We start from the raw sequence: 22166 nt of genomic DNA on the forward strand, positions 1-22166 counted from the left end.
GAACGTTCAGAACCAAACATTTTAGAAAACCATTTATGAACATGAAATAAAAAAAGAAATATTTTATTCTAAATCATGGTAGTTTAGAACAATAAAAGAGCCAAGCATATTTTAGGAATACATTTATATTTTAACATATAATGGTTTGGTACTTCAGGTAACCATGCTCACTTATTGAGCAAGAAAAAAAATAAAAAAATGACGACGTGGAGTTATTTACTAACTTTTGTACTGCTGGGTCTCTTAGAAAGTGGCAGATCAACCAAGTTATCATTTAAAAAGGTAAAATTAATTCTATGTTATTACGATAATTCCAAAGTAGCAATAAGTCATGTTTTAATAGTATTTTATTTACCATTCAATGCTGTTTTGCATATAATGAAGTATGTGCTATATGTGAAAGAAATTGTTGTACAATTGGTTATATGGGTGTATCTATTGATATTTTAAGAACCGTAGTGACAAATTTCTCATATGTTTTCCATAGATTGACTGTTTTAAGACACTATTTCAGTACCTAACCTACATAATACACTCAGTCAAGTTTGCAGTTCACACTTTGCATTTCAGTGGACTCACCTTGCAGAACCTTCCCTTTGTATTAACTGTATTGATTATTAATTTGTTCTCTTCCTGGATTTGCGTAAAAGAGATATATGGCACATTGTATTCTATTTTAATAAAATTAAATCATTCAAATGAATTGATTTCAGTCTCCAATTTTGCACATGCCATCAACGATCAAATTATCTGATAATTAACAATCATAGACGGTCGGATTACATATTAAAGCTACAGTTTTAAATAAATTCATCTAAACCATCAATTGTCTTCATAACGTATCATCAAGTTTCAAGTTATTGTATTTCGGAAAGATTCAAACATGTTTTAAAACCTTTGCATTCTAGGCAACGTACGTGCCCAATGAGAGATGCCTAGTTACAAGTTACATTAAGGCTAAATGTGGTTTCAACTCTACGAACGTCCCGAATGGTAAATCTTGTCGACTTTCCGAAACAAACCCTGCCTTCATGACTGAGCACAAGTGTCATAATGGGAAATGGATACAAGAAATATATGGTATGAAATTATGAAATGTAAACTTCACACTGAGTAAAATGTCACTTAAGTTGAATCATTGTTTTCGCTGAGTGTCAAATATTAGTATGCAATTGTGAAGCCATGTACTACTGTTATGTAATGTTGAAAACAAAAATTGACAAGTTTGTACGTACAGTTTAAGCATCAAACTTTTGACAATTTTTTTGCAATATTGAATACTTTTTGTGAACTATAGCTGTTTTGTCTGCATATTTATGCAGGTATTTACTTACGCAAATGGACTCTAACGATATTTCAAAATCTTAACTGCTAACTATTTAAACGCATTTAATAACGTTTTAGGTAACTTTTCTATACGAGAAAAACGACAAGCAATGGATATGATGAATAAAGGAACTGAACTTGGAGCAGAAATAGGAATGCTTGTCGATGGTCCTTTAGGGGCAGCTGTAGGTGGAGCTGTTGGCTTCGTCGTCAGCGGTTTCCTTTGCATATTTATTTGCAAAGATGAAGGTATGATATTCAATTGAAATGATAAAACTTTTGGTGTTCAAATAACTAAAATATCTAGCGTACATTGTATTTCCTTATTACTTTTAACTTAATTTGTTTAATGACAAATGTATGTCCAAAAAAACGTTTTCTACCAAAGTCTTTTGGACAGAGGAACACAATGTTTTCTGAACTTCTTGAGACGAGACAACGGAGGACTGACATAAACTAGCAACAACGTTATTTCTGATAGTATACACCTATTGGCTGTGTTTGAGGGTAATAGTTCGTTTGTTGTCCCTAAGATACCAACTATTGCTTGAGGCAAAGTCGATGGCAGTAGTTGGTATGCGAGGGGATAACAAACTTTCTATAACCCTCACAACCGATCATTAGGTGTTTTATTATATTGAATAACACAATCATTTGTAGTGTTTATTAAACCAAGCTAATTAACTTTCTACATATCTATCATTTGAAGGAAAAGAAAAATTTCACATAACTTGACATGCGCAAGATAACTATACGGTTGTTTTTATAGTCCGTGTTGTAGTTGTATATATTTCATTAATTAAAATCTAGACTAGGAATTCTTGTCTTAAACTTTCCGTGCATATAAACAATTCTAGCTTAAGTTCCCTAAACAGGTCTAGAAGACGACGACAGACCCAGACGAGTTAACACATTACAATTACAAAATCATTGTAGTTTTTGTTTTGATTAGTTTATTTTTAAGAAAAAATACCTGAATTCAAAATTTTCTTCTTTAGGTCCACCTCCTAATCAGCCCCCATCTATAGACTGTAGCAGTTTTAAAATTGATGCAAATATCATTGCATCACCAGGGAAAACAACAAAAGTCATCACGTTTGGACAGTTTCAAGGGGAAGATGCCGAAGACGGAAAAACAAAGCAAGTATCATTAACATATGGGGTTCAAACATATATATTTAACAAACAACATTCAAATGTTCCAGCACAGCTGCGAGATGTTGTATATAAATCATCAGATATGCTTTTGATCAAAGTATAAAGACCAAGGCTCACATTAGACATTGAAAGCCACATAGAAAACTGTTCGTTTTTACATCAGACGACCGTGAGGGCATTCCGGTGTATTGCTAGATTTGCATTACGTAACTTTCGTGTTGGGATTGTAACCGATCTATAAACATCATAAATACTCGGACATTATCGAGTGCAAACTAACATTACTTGTCGCTTGTTATAAATTTATTTTTTCAGTTGACACTCCTAAATTTAAATTTTTGAGAACAAAAATTAATAATATGAAAATGTTTTGTCGTTAGAAATATATATATACAAGTAAACATCTTTAATATCTATGAACAAATATAATTATATCTGTACATTAATCTCACTATCAGGTATACAGATGTGATTTTTTTCTGAAACAAGTGCTTGTAACATTACGTATATGTTTTGTCATTTGATTTGAGCCAGAGTTAAAGCTATCCCTAAAAGCCCAGTTACATTACGTATGAGTTTTGTCATTTCCTTTGATACGAGTTAAGACTATTCCTGAAAGCCCAGTTACATTTCACATGTGTTCTTTTTTTATTTCTTATGATACAGAGTAAAATATATATCCGAAAGCGCAGTTAAATTACGTATGTGTTTTTGTAATTTCTTTTGATACTGAGGAAAAACTACCCCGGTAAGCCCAGTTAAATAAAATTGAGAAAGGAAATGGTGAATATGTCAAAGCGACAACCACCCGACCATAGAGCAAACAACAGCCGAAGGCAACCAATGGGTCTTCAATGTAGCGAGAATTCCCGCACCCGTAGGTGTCCTTCAGCTGGCCCCTAAAATATGCATAATAGTACAGTGATAATGGACGTCATACTAAACTCCGAATTATACACAAGAAACTAAAATTTAAAATCATACAAGAGTTTTTGGTTTGTCATTTTCCTTTTGATACAGAGTAAAATATACGGACAGCCTAGTTACATAACATATGTGTTTTGTCATTTCTAATGATACAGAGTAAAACTTATTCCCGAAATCCCATGCAGTTAATTCATATGTGTTTTTGTCATTTCTTTTGATACAGAGTTATATCTACTCCTGAAAGCCCAGTTAAGTTACATAGAGGAACAAACCTTATAATGTTCACAACCAAAGATAAAGAAGGCTTCCAAGCATCATGTGCAAAAACGGTGGAAGTACAAGGTAAAGACAACGTTTACAATATTCATACTTTTCTTTTATTGTATCATAATGTAACAAGCATTTTTTTATAGAATATATAGGCATATTGGATTGGCATACATAGCAGGACAAGGGTTTCGCCTCACTCCGTCGTATGGTCATGTAACATCATGCTACTGCTTCAGTGTAAACAAAAGATATGGTATTATCGACAAATATATCCTTCAGAAAGCATGTAAATGACGGCTTTAGCGTAAGGACAGACATATAAAATAAAGCACTCTTCCCCAATAATCAGAAATAAAAAAACCACCCCAAAACAGCATGCAAAAAAGAGGTACAAAAGCACAATGTGAGACAAAATTGTAAACATCAGTTAGAAATTACATAACTAATCAGATCGGTAAGAAACACAAAAAGACAAAAGACGCACAGTACCGATCTGGAATTAACGAATGAGTGCAAAGAAACTACTTTGACGTTTATTTTCCTACAACAACCTTCGACATTCTTTTATTTGAAGCTTCGTAGTCTTATATACGGTTTATAAACAAATATCGTTTAGGAATTATAGGAAATGTCTTAATGTTTTTGTTAATTTTGTGATTATACATTTCGTATCAGTAACAACATGTCAGCAGCCATCATGGCCTGTGCATGGCTTCGCGAGATGTGAAAATCATGAAGTATTGATGGGAACAACATGCACATTCACATGTCAAGAGGGGTACCAACTTAACGGACAACCCAAAATAAAATGTATTGCAGAGAAAAAGTTCGACCACCCAGTCCCAACATGTTCAGGTAGGTTCTTGTTTAGATATATTTTTAGGAATAAAACCTTATGACTGACATTCTACAAATTCTCAATTAATTGCGACATATTTTAAATGACATCTAACAGTACGTTTACATATACCTTATAAAACAAATTCAGAGACAAAGATGAGTTTTAAAAAATAAGTAAGTCAGACTATAGTTAACTTTCTTTAAACAAAGACTTTTATCAACAAGTACAAAAACATAGATATTAAATACTGAAATGTTATTTACCATTACACCACAATTAATAAATATTTCCTTTCAGTAATACACTGCACAAATGATACTAACATTCGACCTTTCCATGGACACGCACATTGTGATAACAATGCCTTCCCTTTTGGAACTGTATGTGTGTCTGAGTGTGACAAGGGATATGGTTCACAATCAGCAATGTTTAGTAAATGTACAAAAGATAGAAAATGGTCCACTTCATTACCATTGTGTGAAGGTACTTAATTAAACATGAACATTTATAACATAGTTTAGTGTGTCAGAAATGAAAACTGTTATCCTGCAGATGCCGTTTTGTTCCCTCAGTGTTTTGATCTAGACTATACATGCTACAGTTATAGTATTAAGAATGAATCATCGTATCTATATCACATTTATTTGTTACTTTCCTGTAACAATGCTGGTCAAGAGATGATATTTGCATCTAAATAATTAATTCTTCTTGCATTATGGTTCCTCTATACATCGTACATGTTTAACTTGTTTCTTTACCACAGTGTGCCATGTATGCAGTGTTATTAAATCTTTAAATCGTTTTTAACAGAACACTTTCTCTAAATGTCTTTAAACATGTAATAATAATTTCCTCAGATAAAACACCTCCAGAATTCATTACTTGCCCATCTACAATACATGCATTTGCTGATAGCGGAAGTAGCAAGGCGACAGTATCATGGATAACACCATCAGCTAAAGATAACTCAGGACTGTTACCTACCGTGAGACAAACAAAAGGGCCAAGGTCTGGACAGATGTTTGAAAGTATAACGGAAATAGCCTATGTCGCAGAGGATGGTAGCAGTAATACATCTCCGCCATGTACATTTTTCGTTGTCGTAGAAAGTAAGTTAAGTTATGGTATATTAGTATATCGATAAAGTGATTCTTCTCTGCTACTACATGTTACACAGTTTACGTTATTTCATGTGGATTAGTCCAGAATAGTAAATAAATATGGTTAACTAATTAAAAAGTAGAAGTATACGTTTAATTTCAATGCAAAAAGAAAAGATGCAAAAAAACCAAACACAACCTGACATGAGGACTTGTAATGTTTCAATCATGGTTCGAATGACTTATAGAAAAACTTATTGAAGAATTAGAATAAAGAGAAAATATTCAACGAGTTATCGAACTACACATTAATATACCCTTCATATTTGTCAACAATCCTCAAACAATGTGTTTTTAAAATTTAATACAATCACATTAAAAGAATTGGAAGATTGTTTTTTCGTTGGTTTTTTACATTTTGAAATCTAGACTAGACAATATTCAAACTTTAACAGTTTTGATAAATTGGTTCGTGTGTATATTTTCAATGACCTGAGATTGTCGTGTTTAATTTACAAACATCAAATGTTTTGTGTCTTTTCTTTTTAGGACAGTTTTGTGGTCCTCCAGTTTTTAATGGGGATCTCTATCTTCAGTACACGTGCAAAAATAAATTTCAGTATGGATCTGAATGTGATATAAAATGCAAAGGGAGTTATCCTTTAGTTGGAAATGCAAAGATGACTTGTAGAAAGAACGTGACATCTGGTGAACTTTATTGGGATTGGGGAAACCTAGGGAAACCGTATTGTAAACGTAAGTATATAATATGCATACTCTGTTACGAATGACCGCATATACTGGTTACTTACCGTCTATATATCTTGGACTATTATACTAATCCCAGGATATATCCACTTTTCTGTCCGTCCGCCCATTCATGTGATATTGGTCACATTATCAAGCTGAATATCAGATCTGAGGCTTCTTAGAATTTGACATTATTTTCAGATAGATCGCTATTTTACTTTTTGCTTACCTTATTCTAACAGGGGGTTATCATAAGTTGGCAATATCTCCAAGTGCAACTAGTTAATCAAATCATAACATCGACGCGATTTATTTATTTAGTCTTTTGCGCCTTTACGCTGATGCAGCAAGAAGCAACCACTAATCAATTCATCAATCATCTAATATCGATTAAAAGTTGGTTTTCCCGTTTAAATTAGTTTACAACAGTTATTTTGAGGGCCCTTTATTAGCTTGATGTTTTGTCCGTGTTAAAGACTGTACTTTATACTTACTGTGACCTCTAATGATTTACTTTTACAATTTGGGACATGGATGGTGAGTGGTCTCATTGGCACATATACCACATCTTATATCTATATGTAAGCTTAAAACTTTCTTTTCAATATAATTTAATGGCAATATGCAGTAGAATTATGAAACGTCATATGTCATTTGCTGACATGACCATTCACATTCTATTTGGATTTACCTATTATAAATCAGTTTAAAATTTCTACTTTATAGAAAATAAATGTCCAGTACTCCAGCCACCAAAGAATGGAGCTTTAACGTGTGATAAGTGGATGTATGGTACACAGTGTGCTATGCAGTGTAATGGTAGATATGATATACCACTTGGTGTAGGGGGTATAGCAACATTTACAGGATTATTTACATGTTCTACCGTGGCTGGGAAATGGAGTCCATTACTGACAGTTCCCGGATGTACTTGTAAGTACAATATTCCGAAGGTTAAACTATCAATTAGATGTTGGATGTGTGCAGATTGACACTTTGAGACTTATAAACATTTTTTTTTATTATTAGTTATTAGATTTATACTATCAGTCAGTTCTTGCGAGAACCCTTAGATATGTACTTAGAGTTTATCTTGTTGTGAGGGATGATTAATTCCCTGCCACGTACGGTCTGTGTTTATGTTACTTGTTTTTTGTACTTTGTACCGATCTAATGAGTTATTTTTTTATAATTTGTTCATTTGTTGTACTGTTACACCACTTTTCAAAGTTAGGTGAGGGTAAGGCGCCCGCTAACATGTTTAACCCCGCCACATTGTGTATATATGTGATAGTCCGATATTCGGAGCCTGTAATTTAGTGGTTGTTGATGTATATCATATTTGCATTTCGTTAATTGTTTATTTAAACATAAATCGGCCAGCCTGTGTTCTTGTTTGATTTCTTTTACGTTTGTCATTTTGGGGCCTCATGTATATAGTTAACGACGACATGGGTTTTGCTCATTGCTGCAGGTCTTGCAGTAACGTTATTGATTTCTATGGTAGTGTGGTCTCAGGTGGAGAGTTGTCTCATTGGCAATTATACGACTTTTTATATTTGTATTTATGATAGTTGGTTAAAAAAACAGAATATCGCATGCATACATGATTCTGAACTTGCTCTATCATTATTGTATAATACATCTAAACAACAGTTTGCTCTTTTATTGGAATTAAGAAAATGCCGTTAGTATGAAGTTTTAGACTTTTCATTCACTACTGTAATTTCTTTACGAATGTGGTAAAACAAATTCATACACGTTCCTGATTGTTTACCATTTATATATACCGAATTACAAAACATGATGGTCTTTGTACAAAATACCCATTTACAAGAAAGAGAATATTACATATTCAAACTGATTTTTTTTATATAGCTGGGCGTTGAGTAACAAGAATAATTATGATGAAACATGACACATTTCTGGAATTCATATGAATTATTTTGTATGTTCCAATTAATCAAATTAAAAAGAAGTAAAAGCTTTTTTTGTTAATAAATCATTGAAAATAGTGTTAAATCTTTTTTCTTTTTTTCTCTCTTTCAGCACGAAGAATTGGTAGACACCATCGTATACCTGGAGAACTGGTTTATAAAGGAGATTGTAACGATAAAGCAACACAAGATCAGATTAAACAAAACTTTGTCAATCTCATGCAAAAACTGGAATCTGACCCTGGTTTCAAAAGTGTTTGTCCGGACAAGATAACATGCAATGTCGAAAACGTAGAGGTGACATGTGGGACAACTAGAAAACGAAGACGAGCCAGAAGAGCATCGAATGATGAAATTTTTCTGACTTTTGCGTTCATTAGAAAATATGAACCATTTGGTAACGGTACAGTCAGTGCAATGAAACATGCAAACGAAAAATTTCAACTGGTCATTAATATAACTAGGAACATGATGAATCAAGGCGTGATGGATGTACCAAATGCTCAAATAGATAGGACATCCTATCAGTTCGGCGATGTGGATATCGATTGTGGCCCAGGAAGATTTCCTAAATATTCTACACTTACATGTGGTAAATGTGTTATCATTTTTACTTTTTGAATATGTTGTTCCTTTTCTAACTCAAATTCTGCACATTATAGCTACATGTTCCTAATTTCCTTAGATATTAAATATGCCCGTACTAGAATTTGTATATCTGTGAGTCATTCAATTGATAGTGTGTGTCAACCAAATTTTAAAATGAGTAACATTTGTATCTTTAATACTTATTTGTTTATGTTTAAAACAAGTATCATTAGGCTTTGAATATGTATACTGCTACTTTTAAAGTTTGTTTACTGTATTGAATGCTAGTAATCACTATGCGCTAAACCAAATAGTACAAATTATAGTACAATCTAGAAAACAATCATTTTTGATTTAATTTTAAGCCGCATGTGCTGGAGGATCCTATCTCGATCCAGACGTAGGGGCGTGTCATAAGTGTCCAAGAGGGTTCTACAAAAGTGACATTGAAGCCGTTAATTGTACAGCATGTCCTCGTGGTATGTCTACAGAAGAGGAAGGCACAGAAATGGAGACAGAATGCAAAGGTTGGTACAACTAATTTTGATTATTAGATGAAACTAATGAAGAAAAGTTTTGTAATCGTGTGTTTTAAATGATAGAAAGCCATATTAGAAATTACGTAAACACCACTTGCTGATTGTGTTGGTAAAAAGAAAGACGAAAACAAAATGAGAACACCGTGGCAAAAAACCGAAAAAAGGCAAATCACAATAAAGCAATAGGTTAAGCCCCTTAAATTTAGTTGCACTTGTATTTTGAATGTTATCCATAATGCATGTTTTTGTCTTAATGCAGACGGAAACCAAAAAGTATAACTATATATTTAAAAGCTTTATAATTAAGATTACTGTTATAAGCATCAAGAAGGGCACTGACAACAAAAATGTGCTAAAAATAGGAAATGATTATGTTCTGTTTTGAAAGTAGAATAACGAAGCATCAACATTCATTTTGAAATTAACTGACGTCAGCCTTTTAAAAAGAGCTTTATATAACGGACAATATACATGACTGAACAAGTTCTGGCAGATCTTATATTTTGTGGGGTTCAATGGCTATGCATAGAGTATAGACAAGAGATAAGTGTATATACACCAGCCTAATTGAAGAGGTTATTATGCATTCAGATGTTTTACAGTTAGGTTTGTCGAAATAATAATGTCACTTCTCTTCTAATTCATTCTTCTCTATCTAGTGTCGTATTGTGTACATACATATACATTGATTTATCTTACTTTCCGGTTTTAACACAGGTATTTGAACATTTGTATATTACAGATATATGTCCGTCTGGTTTCAATTCTGCTAACGGACTCGAACCATGCACACCATGTCTAGTAGGTTTTTATTCATCTACAAAAATGTCAACAAGTTGTGACAGCTGCGATGAACACCAACTGACGAAAAGTTCAGGCAGCTCGCATGCATCAGATTGTATTGGTAAGTAAAAAATAGAACGTAAATTATATTCATATATACATGCAGATTAAAACAGACCAATACATGGTCTTTTCCATATCGGCGTGTGTATCATCCCGTTACGTTAGTGAAGGGCTGCTATTGGTCGAGGTATGATAATCGATCCAATACGGAAAACGAAATTCAAAAATCTTTGTATCATATACTTCCCGACCACGTGACGACACGCAGAGCTGATATGTTTCCTCAGTTTGAATGTGAATTAATAATTTTCGATCTTTACATCTATAATGATAAAACTATCATATTAATGCTCAAATATGATGAATAAAAATACACTCTACAGTTTTAATAAAAAAAAAATTCTTTTAAAGATTATGTGTTGTAGAGAAAGCTTAGAAACTCCCTAATTCAAAGTGGATCATATTTTTTTTACTATCGTTTTGCACCGCTTTTGTCGTGAATCCTATTCCAGTTACTATTTCTGTATGTCTTTAAACGTTTGGACACGGGTGTTATCCTTATACACAGGTTGTGTATACGGTAATTATACTATATATATATATTTTCACGATTTTAAAGAACGAAAAGTATATGTGAATATTCTTAATAACTCAACTTAGGAACAGTATCAAATGTCTGTAAAACTTTGATCTCGTTTTTAGATTACGATTTGCTACTCGAAGATGTTGATGTGTCTCTTAGTCTTAAAGGAAATATTATGACCATGCAGACGTTATCCGTGTCGCTGTGGTGTAAACTTATACATGATCATAGCAGATTGGAAATTGACATAGGCGGAAATGGTGGATTGCGTTTGATCATAGAGTCAAAAGTTGGCCTGATATATGCAGGGTGAGTTGATAACTCACGCACTAACACACCTTTAATGTTTATGTCTGTTATGTATCAATGTTTTTTTCGCATTGAATATTCACATGAGACCTGATTCACTTTATAGCGTGATTGAAACATTGATATTGCTTTAAACAAAAAACAGCTATAAAAGAGAACAGATCAATTATTTGATGTATTAATGCACCAACACAAAATTTCCATATCTAGATTAAACTCCGATCTGATACTAATGATGTAATCCAATTTTTCTCTGTAAAACGATGAACATTCTTTATTTGATTTGTTTTATTTGAATGCTCCCATGGGAAATCTTAAGTGTTTTTCTCTGGAATCGTTAATTGCTCATTATAGATACTAGTATTTGATATTTTTAGACAAACCGTGTCAACTGGTGTTAGCATAGAAACAGAGACATGGGTACACATTGCTGTAGTAATTGAATCTGCTGGGAACATAATTTTGTATAAAGATGGAAGTAACAAGCTTACCAGACATGTTTCACCAATACAAATAACTAAACCAGCAGTTCATATCAAAAGCAGGGCAGGTATGTATACTTGCTTGTAATGTGTATACATATAGTATAAATTAAAAAGTAAATTTAATTTAAACGTTTTTATAAATACAGTATAAACAACGGTATATTGATGGGTCTTCCAAGTGCTCAACGAAACCCCTTTCTAAATTATTAACATCTATTTTATCAGCAATCAAAAACGGGCTTCAAAGTTATTGTGAAACTGCCTATTCTAGAGGAGGCGTGAATCAGATGTGGATACTTAAAACTTCCAAAGATCTTTTAAAGTACATACAATTTAACTCTCTTCCATCTTGTAACAATATTAAAACATTTGACTTTTCTACTCTTTACACAAGTATTCCACATTCCAAACTAAAAGACAAATTAAAAGAGTTGGTATTACTTTGCTTCATAAAAAAGAATGGCCAACGTAGATACAAGTATCTTGTCTTAGGGAGTGATAAATCCTACTTTGCAAAGAAGCACTCCGATTCAAACAAAAAATTCTCTGAAACCGATATTATCAAGATGCTTGATTTCTTGATTGACAACATATTTGTTACGTTCGGAGGACGTGTTTTTCAACAGACTGTCGGCATCCCAATGGGAACAAACTGTGCCCTCTACTTGCTGACTTGTTTCTTTATTATCATGAGGCTGACTTCATGCAGGAACTTCTTAGGAAGAAGGATAAGAAGTTAGCAATATCCTTTAACTCTACTTTCCGCTTTTAGATGACGTTCTTTCACTAAACAATTCAAAATTTGGTGACTATGTGGAACGCATCTATCCCATCGAATTGGAGATAAGGGATACTACAGATACAGTTAAGTCTGCTTCATATCTTGACTTACATCTAGAAATTGACAATGAGGGTCGGTTGAAGACAAAACTTTACGACAAAAGAGATGATTTCAGCTTTCCAATTGTGAACTTTCCATTTCTAAGTAGCAACATTACAGCAGCACCTGCATACGGGGTACATATCTCCCAATTGATACGATATTCCCGTGCTTGCATTTCCTATCACGATTTTCTTGATAGAGGGTTACTGCTCACAAGGAAGCTATTAAACCAATAGTTCCAAATGGTGAAGTTGAAATCATCCCTTCGGAAATTTTACGTACGTCATCACGAGTTGGTTGACAGTTATCATGGTTATGGAATAACCGTTTCACAAATGATATCGGATATGTTCATTACGTCGTAACTACAATCCCCTTCCCTTTCATGAATTTGACCTACCGAATTAGACTATTTACCGGATTTGAAATCACATAAGCAACACGACGGGTGCTGCATGTGGAGCAGGATCTGCTTACCCTTCCGGAGCACCTGAGATCCCCCCTGGTTTTTGGTGGGGTTCGTGTTGTTTATTCTTGGTTTTCTGTGTTGTGTCATGTGTACTATTGTTTTTCTGTTTGTCGTTTTCATTTTTTTTAGCCATGGCGTTGTCAGTTTGTTTTAGATTTATGAGTTTGACTGTCCCTTTGGTATCATTCGTCCCTCTTTTATATGTACTTATGACATTGACAGAAAACAGTCACCCAGAGGTAAGATATTTCTCACAGTCATCGTTTAAGAGAAGACAACAAAACCATGGCCATGCAAAAGTTTGTTTTAAAATTTCATAGTTTATAAGAAAAATAGTCCTATTGCACTTGTTTTAGAATTAAACATGGAAAAAGCATTTGTTCTTCACTTTTAACGCAGATTGATAATACAGACAAGCTTTAAACATATATTACACCTTTTGACGTTTAAATACATGATATACTAGGGAATTGAATACTCCCCCCTCAAAACTTCTTTATATAGTCTTTTATTATCAATAACATACTACTAGTACACCGTTTTACGCCCCAACCTTAGATTGACAGAGAGCGGTAAACATTTCCTCAATACAATATTTTTGTTGTTTGTAGATATACTGGTATCAAGTTTAACTGTCATTGAAAAGGCGTTAGCATTAAATGAAGTAAAGCAGCTATCACAATCTTGTTCCACCACTGCGTCAAATAGTCTTCTAACAAGTAATGATTTATGGAAAAAAGATCAAAAGGCGTTTCAGATGATTATTCCAAGTGTCTGCGACGGTAGGTTTTAAAAATACTCCTCAGATAATATATTACTAAACTGCAAAATTTCAATAATTATACTTTATATATTAGTTATAAATCCTGCTGTTTCTATTAACTTTTAGCTTACATAGTGTAGTGACACAATTTATTACAACGTAGATTTCCAAATGTAGAAGTCCTGAATATTTATGTTAAATATTTCGCTGGATATTAGGGATGATAATAAATCAATGTTTAAATAGGCTAGAGACACCAAAATAAAAAAAAGTAAGGTGTTATTAAAACAAAGGCAAATGTTTAAGGTGCAATATTTGACGTAAATATTTTAACATGAATTTCAAAGTGCATGGAATATATCTTTATTTATGAATTGAAAAGTGGTTAACAACGAAGAGGATAATGCATGTTCAATCTCCTTTTTGACCTATAATGATATCATAGCTGAAACCTTTCGTACCGCATGTGGCGATGTGGTATCCGTTATTTTGAAAGGTAAAGAAAAAATATCACACTTGCTATTGCAGAATATAATTTTAAGCTAACAATATTCAATACTCATAGTAATAACTATCATAATAAACACTATAATTACATATATATATATAAATATTTATTTCTAGCTGTTGATGAATGTGCAGCCAATCCTTGTCATGGTCATATATGTCAAAACAAGATAAACGGATATACGTGTATATGTTCTGGTGGTTATACAGGACAAACATGCCAAACTCAACCAGATTTCTGTAAAGGACATGAATGTGAAAATGGGGCAACATGTAGGAATGGTGCTTCTAACTACACTTGTGTTTGTCCGTCTCGATTCAACGGAACGTTTTGTGAGATAGCACCAGGTTTGTATACATTATAACAAACATGTTGATTAGTTAGGAAGCTATTTACTGATCGTAAAAGCTGTATTGATAACTTATACAGTTTAATATTTGTATGCTGCCGACGTCACTATAGGGGGCAGTAAGTGCTGCCCTCATCCGCCCATTCTTACGTCAAATTGTACACCTTAAAATTGGTTTCCGTTCTCTAACTCATCCAAATGTTATGAAACATTTACATACTTTTAGATCAAGTTCAAATTTAAGTGACGTCAGTCACATTTAAAGTTCGTGAGTTATGCATCAGTATGACGTTATATAAGTGGGAACATCATTTGTGTCCCAATGACACATTTGCTTCTCCTCTTACTGATTCATTCTTTTATCGATTATGCTACAAATATAACCATGTAGTACAAATCATACACCGCATACTTTTTTTGAACACATCACATTTAAATACGCTAAAATTTGATAGTTTTTGTTCCATGGAAAATAATTCACCAGCATATTAAAAATTGTGTTTAAATGAACGAAATCATGCATGTTCAAGAGTTTTGTAATTACAGTAAATGGAGGTTGGACTGATTGGAGTGAATGGTTACCCTGTTCAACGTCTTGTGGAGGCGGAGATCAGAACAGATATCGGTACTGTTCGAATCCAGTTCCAGGGCTAGGTGGTCATATATGTGTTGGAAAATCTATGGAAAAGAAAGTTTGTAATACGATGACTTGTCCAAGTAAGATATCTGTACTGATACTTTGTTTACTTAATTTGGCATTTGACGTTATTACTTTGCCTTTCAATATATCCTAAATATTGTATGTCTTTCAAAACTAAGCGTGTTTTTTGTTATCATTATTAGACTCTTAATATATATCGCAGTTTCAATTTGCGTATGTTGTGTTGTGAATTTAGTTTCAAAGAGTTAATTTGAAGTTCAGCAATGTTCGAACTGCATTATCTAAATCAATAAAATATACGTACCTTTTTACAGAATGTCCAAATAAACCATCCGCCTATGGTGTTCATATGTCTTGTAATACCACTGGTGATACGACTACATGTTCAGCGGCTTGTAGACCAGGACTTGCATTTGTACCTGGCAGAACAACACTGAAACAATACAAATGTGGACAATCAACTAATTATATATGGAATGGGCAGCCTCCATCTTGCTCAAGTAATAGCTTTACAACGATTTATATAATATTCTACTCATACAAAAAGTACAGGTGACCATCTTAATTTTTAAACAAAAAGTCATGTAAATACTTGAAAAGACTATCACTAACCTTACTACTACCGTCTCAATGCAATGAATTACAAACCTTTTTTTCCATCATAAATTGAAATATTTGTCATAATTAATGTCTCATAATTATATGTTCCAATTTACCAGAAAACACAAGATAGTTTAACATCAAAACAATCGAGTAATGTAGTATTTGAAACAAATCATAATCTTTTATTTTGTTGCGTTTTATTTCCCAAATCGACATTCTTCTGTGGTTCTCTGGTTTTGCCACTATGACAAGAAGAAATGTTCGAAGCGACCATACATGAAAACTTTAAACAAGAGCAGATTTGAAGAAAAGACTGTAGTTCAATGGAATGGGACATATCTGGACTAAGTCGTAGTACATTAGATAATAAAAACTAATCATACCTTTTATAATAGGAACTATGTGTGTCTTTCTGTCCTATAGAATTACATGGACCAAGTACAATTATAACTCATTCAGCAATGACATACACAAACTTTCCATGCCACAAGGTTGAAGATGCTAAGACAGAAATATTGAAGAATGCAAAATCTGGACTTCAGTGTGTCATTAATAAAACATGTGAAATAAACGTTGAAATCAATGGTAAGTTTGTCTTTCAGAAAAATCTTCTCTATCCTCAACATACCAACAGTTAGTATAAATATAGCAGAAAACAAGAGATTAACATGATTTACAAGAGTCGATTCGTATCCGCAAACATGGTATTGCAATACATTAAACAACTTTGGAAAAATAGCCTTAAACAATTGGAAATAGCATATGGAGAAACACATGGTATTTAGATGTTCTAGATGAGGAACAAATTAAAAAAAATGTCATTTGGATGTTCTAAATGAGGAACTGATTAGAAACAAATAAACAAGGATTTATCAACACACAAAAACATACAAGTTTATACAGACAGCACATATATGTTGAAACATATTTATCTGTTATCAGGATGCAAAAGTACCAGTTTTTCTTAAGAGGCGAAGAATTTACCAAATGTTTACCAAATGTTTTATTTGAATCTAATAAAAATACACATGATTGAACGAAACAATTAGTTTATATATAAAAGTGTAGGGAGTTTACTATAATAATGTTTAGCTCAAGGTAAATCGATCACTGTTCCCTTATTTTGGAAAATAATAATATGCTTATTTTTCATACATTTGCATAAAGTGGGAGAATGGATGTGGCGATATACAAGGGAACAAATTACTCGAATATCAAATGTCTTAAAACCGTTATTAGAAATCCACTTAATAGTCCCTTGACAAAAAGCAAAAACTGGTTTTGTTCCTTTCTGCAATGATTAGACGATTAACGTAAAAGGAAAAAGAAAACGAGCATAATGTCAAACATACAATCAATGCTGACTGCTGTACCCAGTTTTGACATTTGTACCTTTTATGTCTGTTCGTTTTTTCAGTTATCAGTATAATGGAATTTTATGATACTGTCAAACCAGTGAGAGTTTCAGCTAGCTATAAAACCAAGTTAATTCCACCATTTTCTACTTAGGAAAATGCCTGTACCAAGTCAGGAAAATGACAGTTGTTGTCCATTCGTTTGATGTGCTTGAGCTTTTATTTTTTTGCCACTTGATAAGGGACTTTTGTTTTAATTTGTCTCGGATTTCAGTATTTTTGTGATATCACTTTTCAATATTTTGAAGGGTGCAACTCAAAACGTAAACGTAGTACAGGAGTGGATGCAGTAATTACTCTTACAATACCATTAGACAATGGAGACAATTTAGATTTGGAGAACTATACCTCTACAAAGAAACGTCAGTATTTTATAATGTGTTCATAAATATGCAAGTAGGTCATCAAGATGACTTCAAAAATATAGACAATGCATCCCTCTTTCATTTACGAGTGTTAAACAACAATGTAATGGGTTTACAGGGGCAATATATTAATCCGAAAATAAAACATAAGAAAAGATAAAGTAAATATTTTACTGTATTCCTCTTTAGACTGTACTCTAACAGCGTGTTTATGTAATTATAAACAAAAAAGTGGGTTATGCTATTGAAACCAAACCATTATTTGTAAAAAAAAAAACCAACATTCGATCATATAATCTAACTTAATACGCTTACGTCCAAGTATAAAACTTAACATTTCCTTAAAGCTTGATATATAACATTGAAAATTGTAATTTTCACAGTCAGTCCAGCCCTCCTAAATCTTGTAAAGGCCATAGCGGAATTGGAAAAATCTGCACAGGAAATCAACAAGACTGGCAAAGTTTTTGAACTCTCTGGTGTAAAAGTACAGTTTGATAAAGTGAAAGTTCAAACTTCAAGCGAGGTCGTTTGTTTACCAGGCAGAATACGAATTGAAGCATTTTGCAGTAAGTGTTATCAGTGATCTTGGTAAGGAAATACAAATATCATAATACTAAATAAATAGATCTTTGGCATATAACAACATTACGCGTTCTTAGTTTACCGTCCAAATCTCATAGATTAATTCAAAAGACACAAATCAAGGTGACAAACAAGCACTGAGAGAATAAAATGACCCCCTGCTATGCATTCACAATGCGAATTCCAACTCAGTCAAATGAAAATCCGGAACTAGGACACTCTCGGTTATATTACGACCAGACAACTTCATTAGTGTCCAAAGATCTAAGACCGCGAAATTATGGTAACACAATAAGTAAAGAAGTATACAATTACGTAACACATAAAGGAGCAGATGTAAGAACAGTAACAAACAAAGAATTGTCAATATATGTTTTACCATAAGGTAGACAAAACAAGTTTATTATTTCCCTTTGAATTCATTGGAATTCAGAAACATGAGTCATTATACGATTTGACACTTAAGACATTTTAAAAAATATATACAGGGCATGTCGGAAAATAGAATAGAATTGATAGTTTCAAAAGCAAGTCTTGAGAATAAATTGACTAGACAAGAATGTGTAGAATGCTTTTTCGTATAACTACAAGAAATATAAAATTTCCGCCGAAAAAAAATTATTATTTTGTAAACTGTCTTAAATTTTATTGTCGTTATCATTGCAGTTGAGTGTCCGACAGGAACATTCTACAACAAACAATCGAAATGTGAGCCCTGCCACTTAGGAATGTACCAAGATCTTACAGGCCAAACAGTTTGTAAGCCGTGCCCAGATGGATATACAACAAATATAATAGGGGCTCAACAGGATGACCTTTGTATAGGTATTGGTATATTCATATTTGTTAATAAGAATCGGATGTTATAATTGTTTTAGAATTTGAAACCGAAATGTCTGAAAATACTTTATATTTACAATATTTGCTTTGTTTTTCACCGTTTTGACAGAATGTCACCATAAATGATATTGACTTGCGGTTTTTGTAACAGTCTTTGTTAATCTTGTATCGGATACAGCAACGAAATAAAGGTTGATATAAACGAATCTTTAATTTATGTGTGTACGCCAACAAATATTGACTTGCAATAACAGAATAATTATATCCTCTTGGCCTATTTGACACAGTTGATTTAAATCTTTTGTAAATAACTACACGATGAAAATTGTTGAAAACTCGTAGTTTTGTCTACAATCGATGATCACATTATATGAATCAAACACTGATTGCAATATTTCACCAAGGATTGCCATCTTTTGCTAAATGTTTTTTTTTTGTTAAATGGTAGGACAAATTAAGCCTTGTATACATATTTCATTTTGTAAAGTATACTGTTTACTGATGTTTTCCACTTTCTAAAAGAACCATGCACATTTTTCACTTGATTTAAAGAATGCACTGACATTTTTCTGTATTGCATACAATATATATTTTTATATTCGAAGTTGCTAAACCAGTTGACAGCAAGGAAGATTCAACAGGTAAGGGTTAGTTCTTATGCAAGAAGAATTAATTTTCGAAACATATAAGCACAGAAAGAAAAATTATATAATAATAATAAGGCAGAAAGACCAGAAAAGAGAAAAAAAAGTATTTCTTAAAACATTCTATTGGTGTCAAGTTCTCAAAGTCAGCGCTATAATACAATTTTTATTATTTATTTACCACGATCAACATCAAAATCAATAATAATTAAAGGACATAAAATATTTTTATATATATTTTCACAAGAAACAGTAGATTATTATTCTATTTACAGAAGCGTCTGAATCCTCAAAGCTGATAATTATAACAAGTTCTGTTGTTGCATCAGTTGTGATTATAATAGGAATAATTGGAGCATTACTTTTACGACAGAAATTAAGGTGAATAAATATTTAAGAAGTTTTCGATAATTATATTTTTATGATAATCAGATAGAAAATATAAAAACCCTAAATTGAATACCGATAGTTGTAAATACGTTATTGAACGATAACCAGAAATCTGCATCACAATGGCTCGACTTGTTTATTTCTCATGGCACCGTAAATAAAGTACAGCGGCGTGATATCTCTCTCAGTTGATACAAGGTTGAAGAGTGGAAGGAAGTGGCAAAACCGAGAGCATCATAAGTTAGTTGACTGATATGTAATATTGATTCATATATACTATGGAAATGTTTAGTTTGTCCTAACAACATGAACAACTATCGAGTCGTTATTCGGTTTCTGCAACCGAAATCATTTCATGTGAACCTGCCAGAGCCGCCAATGCAAAGTTCAAAGGATGAATTCTTGCATTAAAACATCCAGAAAGTATGGTAATGGATCTTCGACTATCTTATTGTTTTCCCCAGCACATGTCATAAATTCATCGATTTTATTTACACAATTTAATGAATAACATAGAATTGCGTTACGGTTTGAAAACAAATAATATCCTTAGTACTAGTATATCATTTTGAGATCGAAATAAATGATATGTGCGATTTATTTCTGCTTACAATGTTTTTTAAGACTACAGGAAATATTTTAATCCAAATGGTAGAAGGGTATTAGAAGCACACATTAGGATATGTTAGATAGTTAAACTACCAATTTGAGAAAAAAATGCATTGATTAAACATTTGTTTGTATACTTTCAATCTATGGTTTAATATTACAGGTCGAAGTACAGGAAAAAAGACATGGGCAGTAATATGAGCTTTAATATGGTAAAACCGTCAAAGAATGTGCCAGGAAAATCCACACAACTATTTATTAGAACTAGACATTGAGTTTATCATGAAATACATTGAATGAAAAGGAATTAGCTGTTTGGTTGTTATTGAAAAGTTATAAACGTAGATATTTTGTTATGTTTGATTGTAGAAAACTATATAAAATTTAAAATAGAAGATATTATCTTTAGTTTTAAAAGTTATGTTTGTACAGGTTAAAATAAATAAAGATGTATATTTTTTTCAAGGTACGACATCCGTTAAATGATTAAATTACTTTCTTCACAATTTCAATAATAATTCGACTGTACTTTTGAACATGGATGTGCGCTCCTAACCGTGTAATTGTTTTCAATGTTTACATAGAAGTATGTGAATATGCTTACTATATTACTTTCAAAAGAATAATTATTTTCTGAATATCTAGCTGCATACAGATTATTGGAATGCCAATGAATGATAAAAAGCCAGCCAAAACATATACTTTTTATCTACTTCATGATACATTCAGACAGTTCATTATATACTTATCCAGTATTTCAAGGAAGATATAGACGTATGAGACTGTTCAAAATGTCGATTCACGCTGGTAAAATATGTAGAATATGATCTGCAAACCCTTTAGAAGAACCTGCAATTAACCCAGATATTGTTTTTGCTTTGGTGGCTTAGTCTTGAATGTTTGGTAACAGTAGATAGTCATTTGTCGATGTTTGTTTGGGATAAGGTAATGTGTGATTTTCGCGTCCTTGTGTGTTGTAACAAGAGTTGAATGAATGTCTATCATCATTCTAATATTCAACAAGCGCAATTAATTTGAATAGTTTGACATACATCATCCCTGTCAAATGTTTTTGAAACTATCCAAATTATGTGAAGGATTATGGGGACATCTTAATTTTCCATAACCTTCACTGAAAGTTTTAAAACATTTGCCTTCGAGATAAAATAAACAGAAATATTTTCAATCAGAATCAAATTGCCTCCAATTGTCGTCCAATTGTAATCAATGGCAAGTGAAGGCAGATTTGAGAAAACGTTTCATACAACAATATAGCTGCGGAACCCTAACCCTTAAATTCTTATGATCTTTTCGACTATGGCGGACCAGCTAATAACAATCCTGACAAGTGTGGTTAAAAGGGTCGATTGACCAATAAAATTGATAATGGAAATGGGGAAGCCCATATACAATAGAACGCTCA

General features: G+C 32.6%; 1 protein-coding gene across 1 annotated transcript; it reads left to right on the forward strand.

The window, feature by feature from the left end:
- The first annotated feature begins 103 nt into the window (after positions 1 to 103).
- On the forward strand, positions 104 to 21138 carry LOC139492287 (sushi, von Willebrand factor type A, EGF and pentraxin domain-containing protein 1-like). The gene is made up of 26 exons (XM_071280504.1): positions 104 to 282; positions 909 to 1080; positions 1405 to 1575; positions 2325 to 2466; positions 3635 to 3753; positions 4357 to 4536; positions 4820 to 5005; positions 5380 to 5631; positions 6172 to 6378; positions 7099 to 7305; positions 8422 to 8901; positions 9263 to 9424; positions 10179 to 10340; positions 10985 to 11174; positions 11552 to 11724; positions 13623 to 13793; positions 14399 to 14629; positions 15178 to 15348; positions 15607 to 15792; positions 16319 to 16480; positions 17559 to 17672; positions 18059 to 18244; positions 18927 to 19085; positions 19706 to 19741; positions 20020 to 20125; positions 20907 to 21138. Exons 1-26 carry the CDS (start codon positions 199 to 201, stop codon positions 21016 to 21018), a joined length of 4521 nt encoding a protein of 1506 aa, XP_071136605.1. The 5' UTR covers positions 104 to 198; the 3' UTR covers positions 21019 to 21138.
- The last annotated feature ends 1028 nt before the right edge of the window (positions 21139 to 22166 follow it).

Source organism: Mytilus edulis, chromosome 10 (assembly GCF_963676685.1).
Source record: "Mytilus edulis chromosome 10, xbMytEdul2.2, whole genome shotgun sequence".
NCBI classification, from domain to species: domain Eukaryota; kingdom Metazoa; phylum Mollusca; class Bivalvia; order Mytilida; family Mytilidae; genus Mytilus; species Mytilus edulis.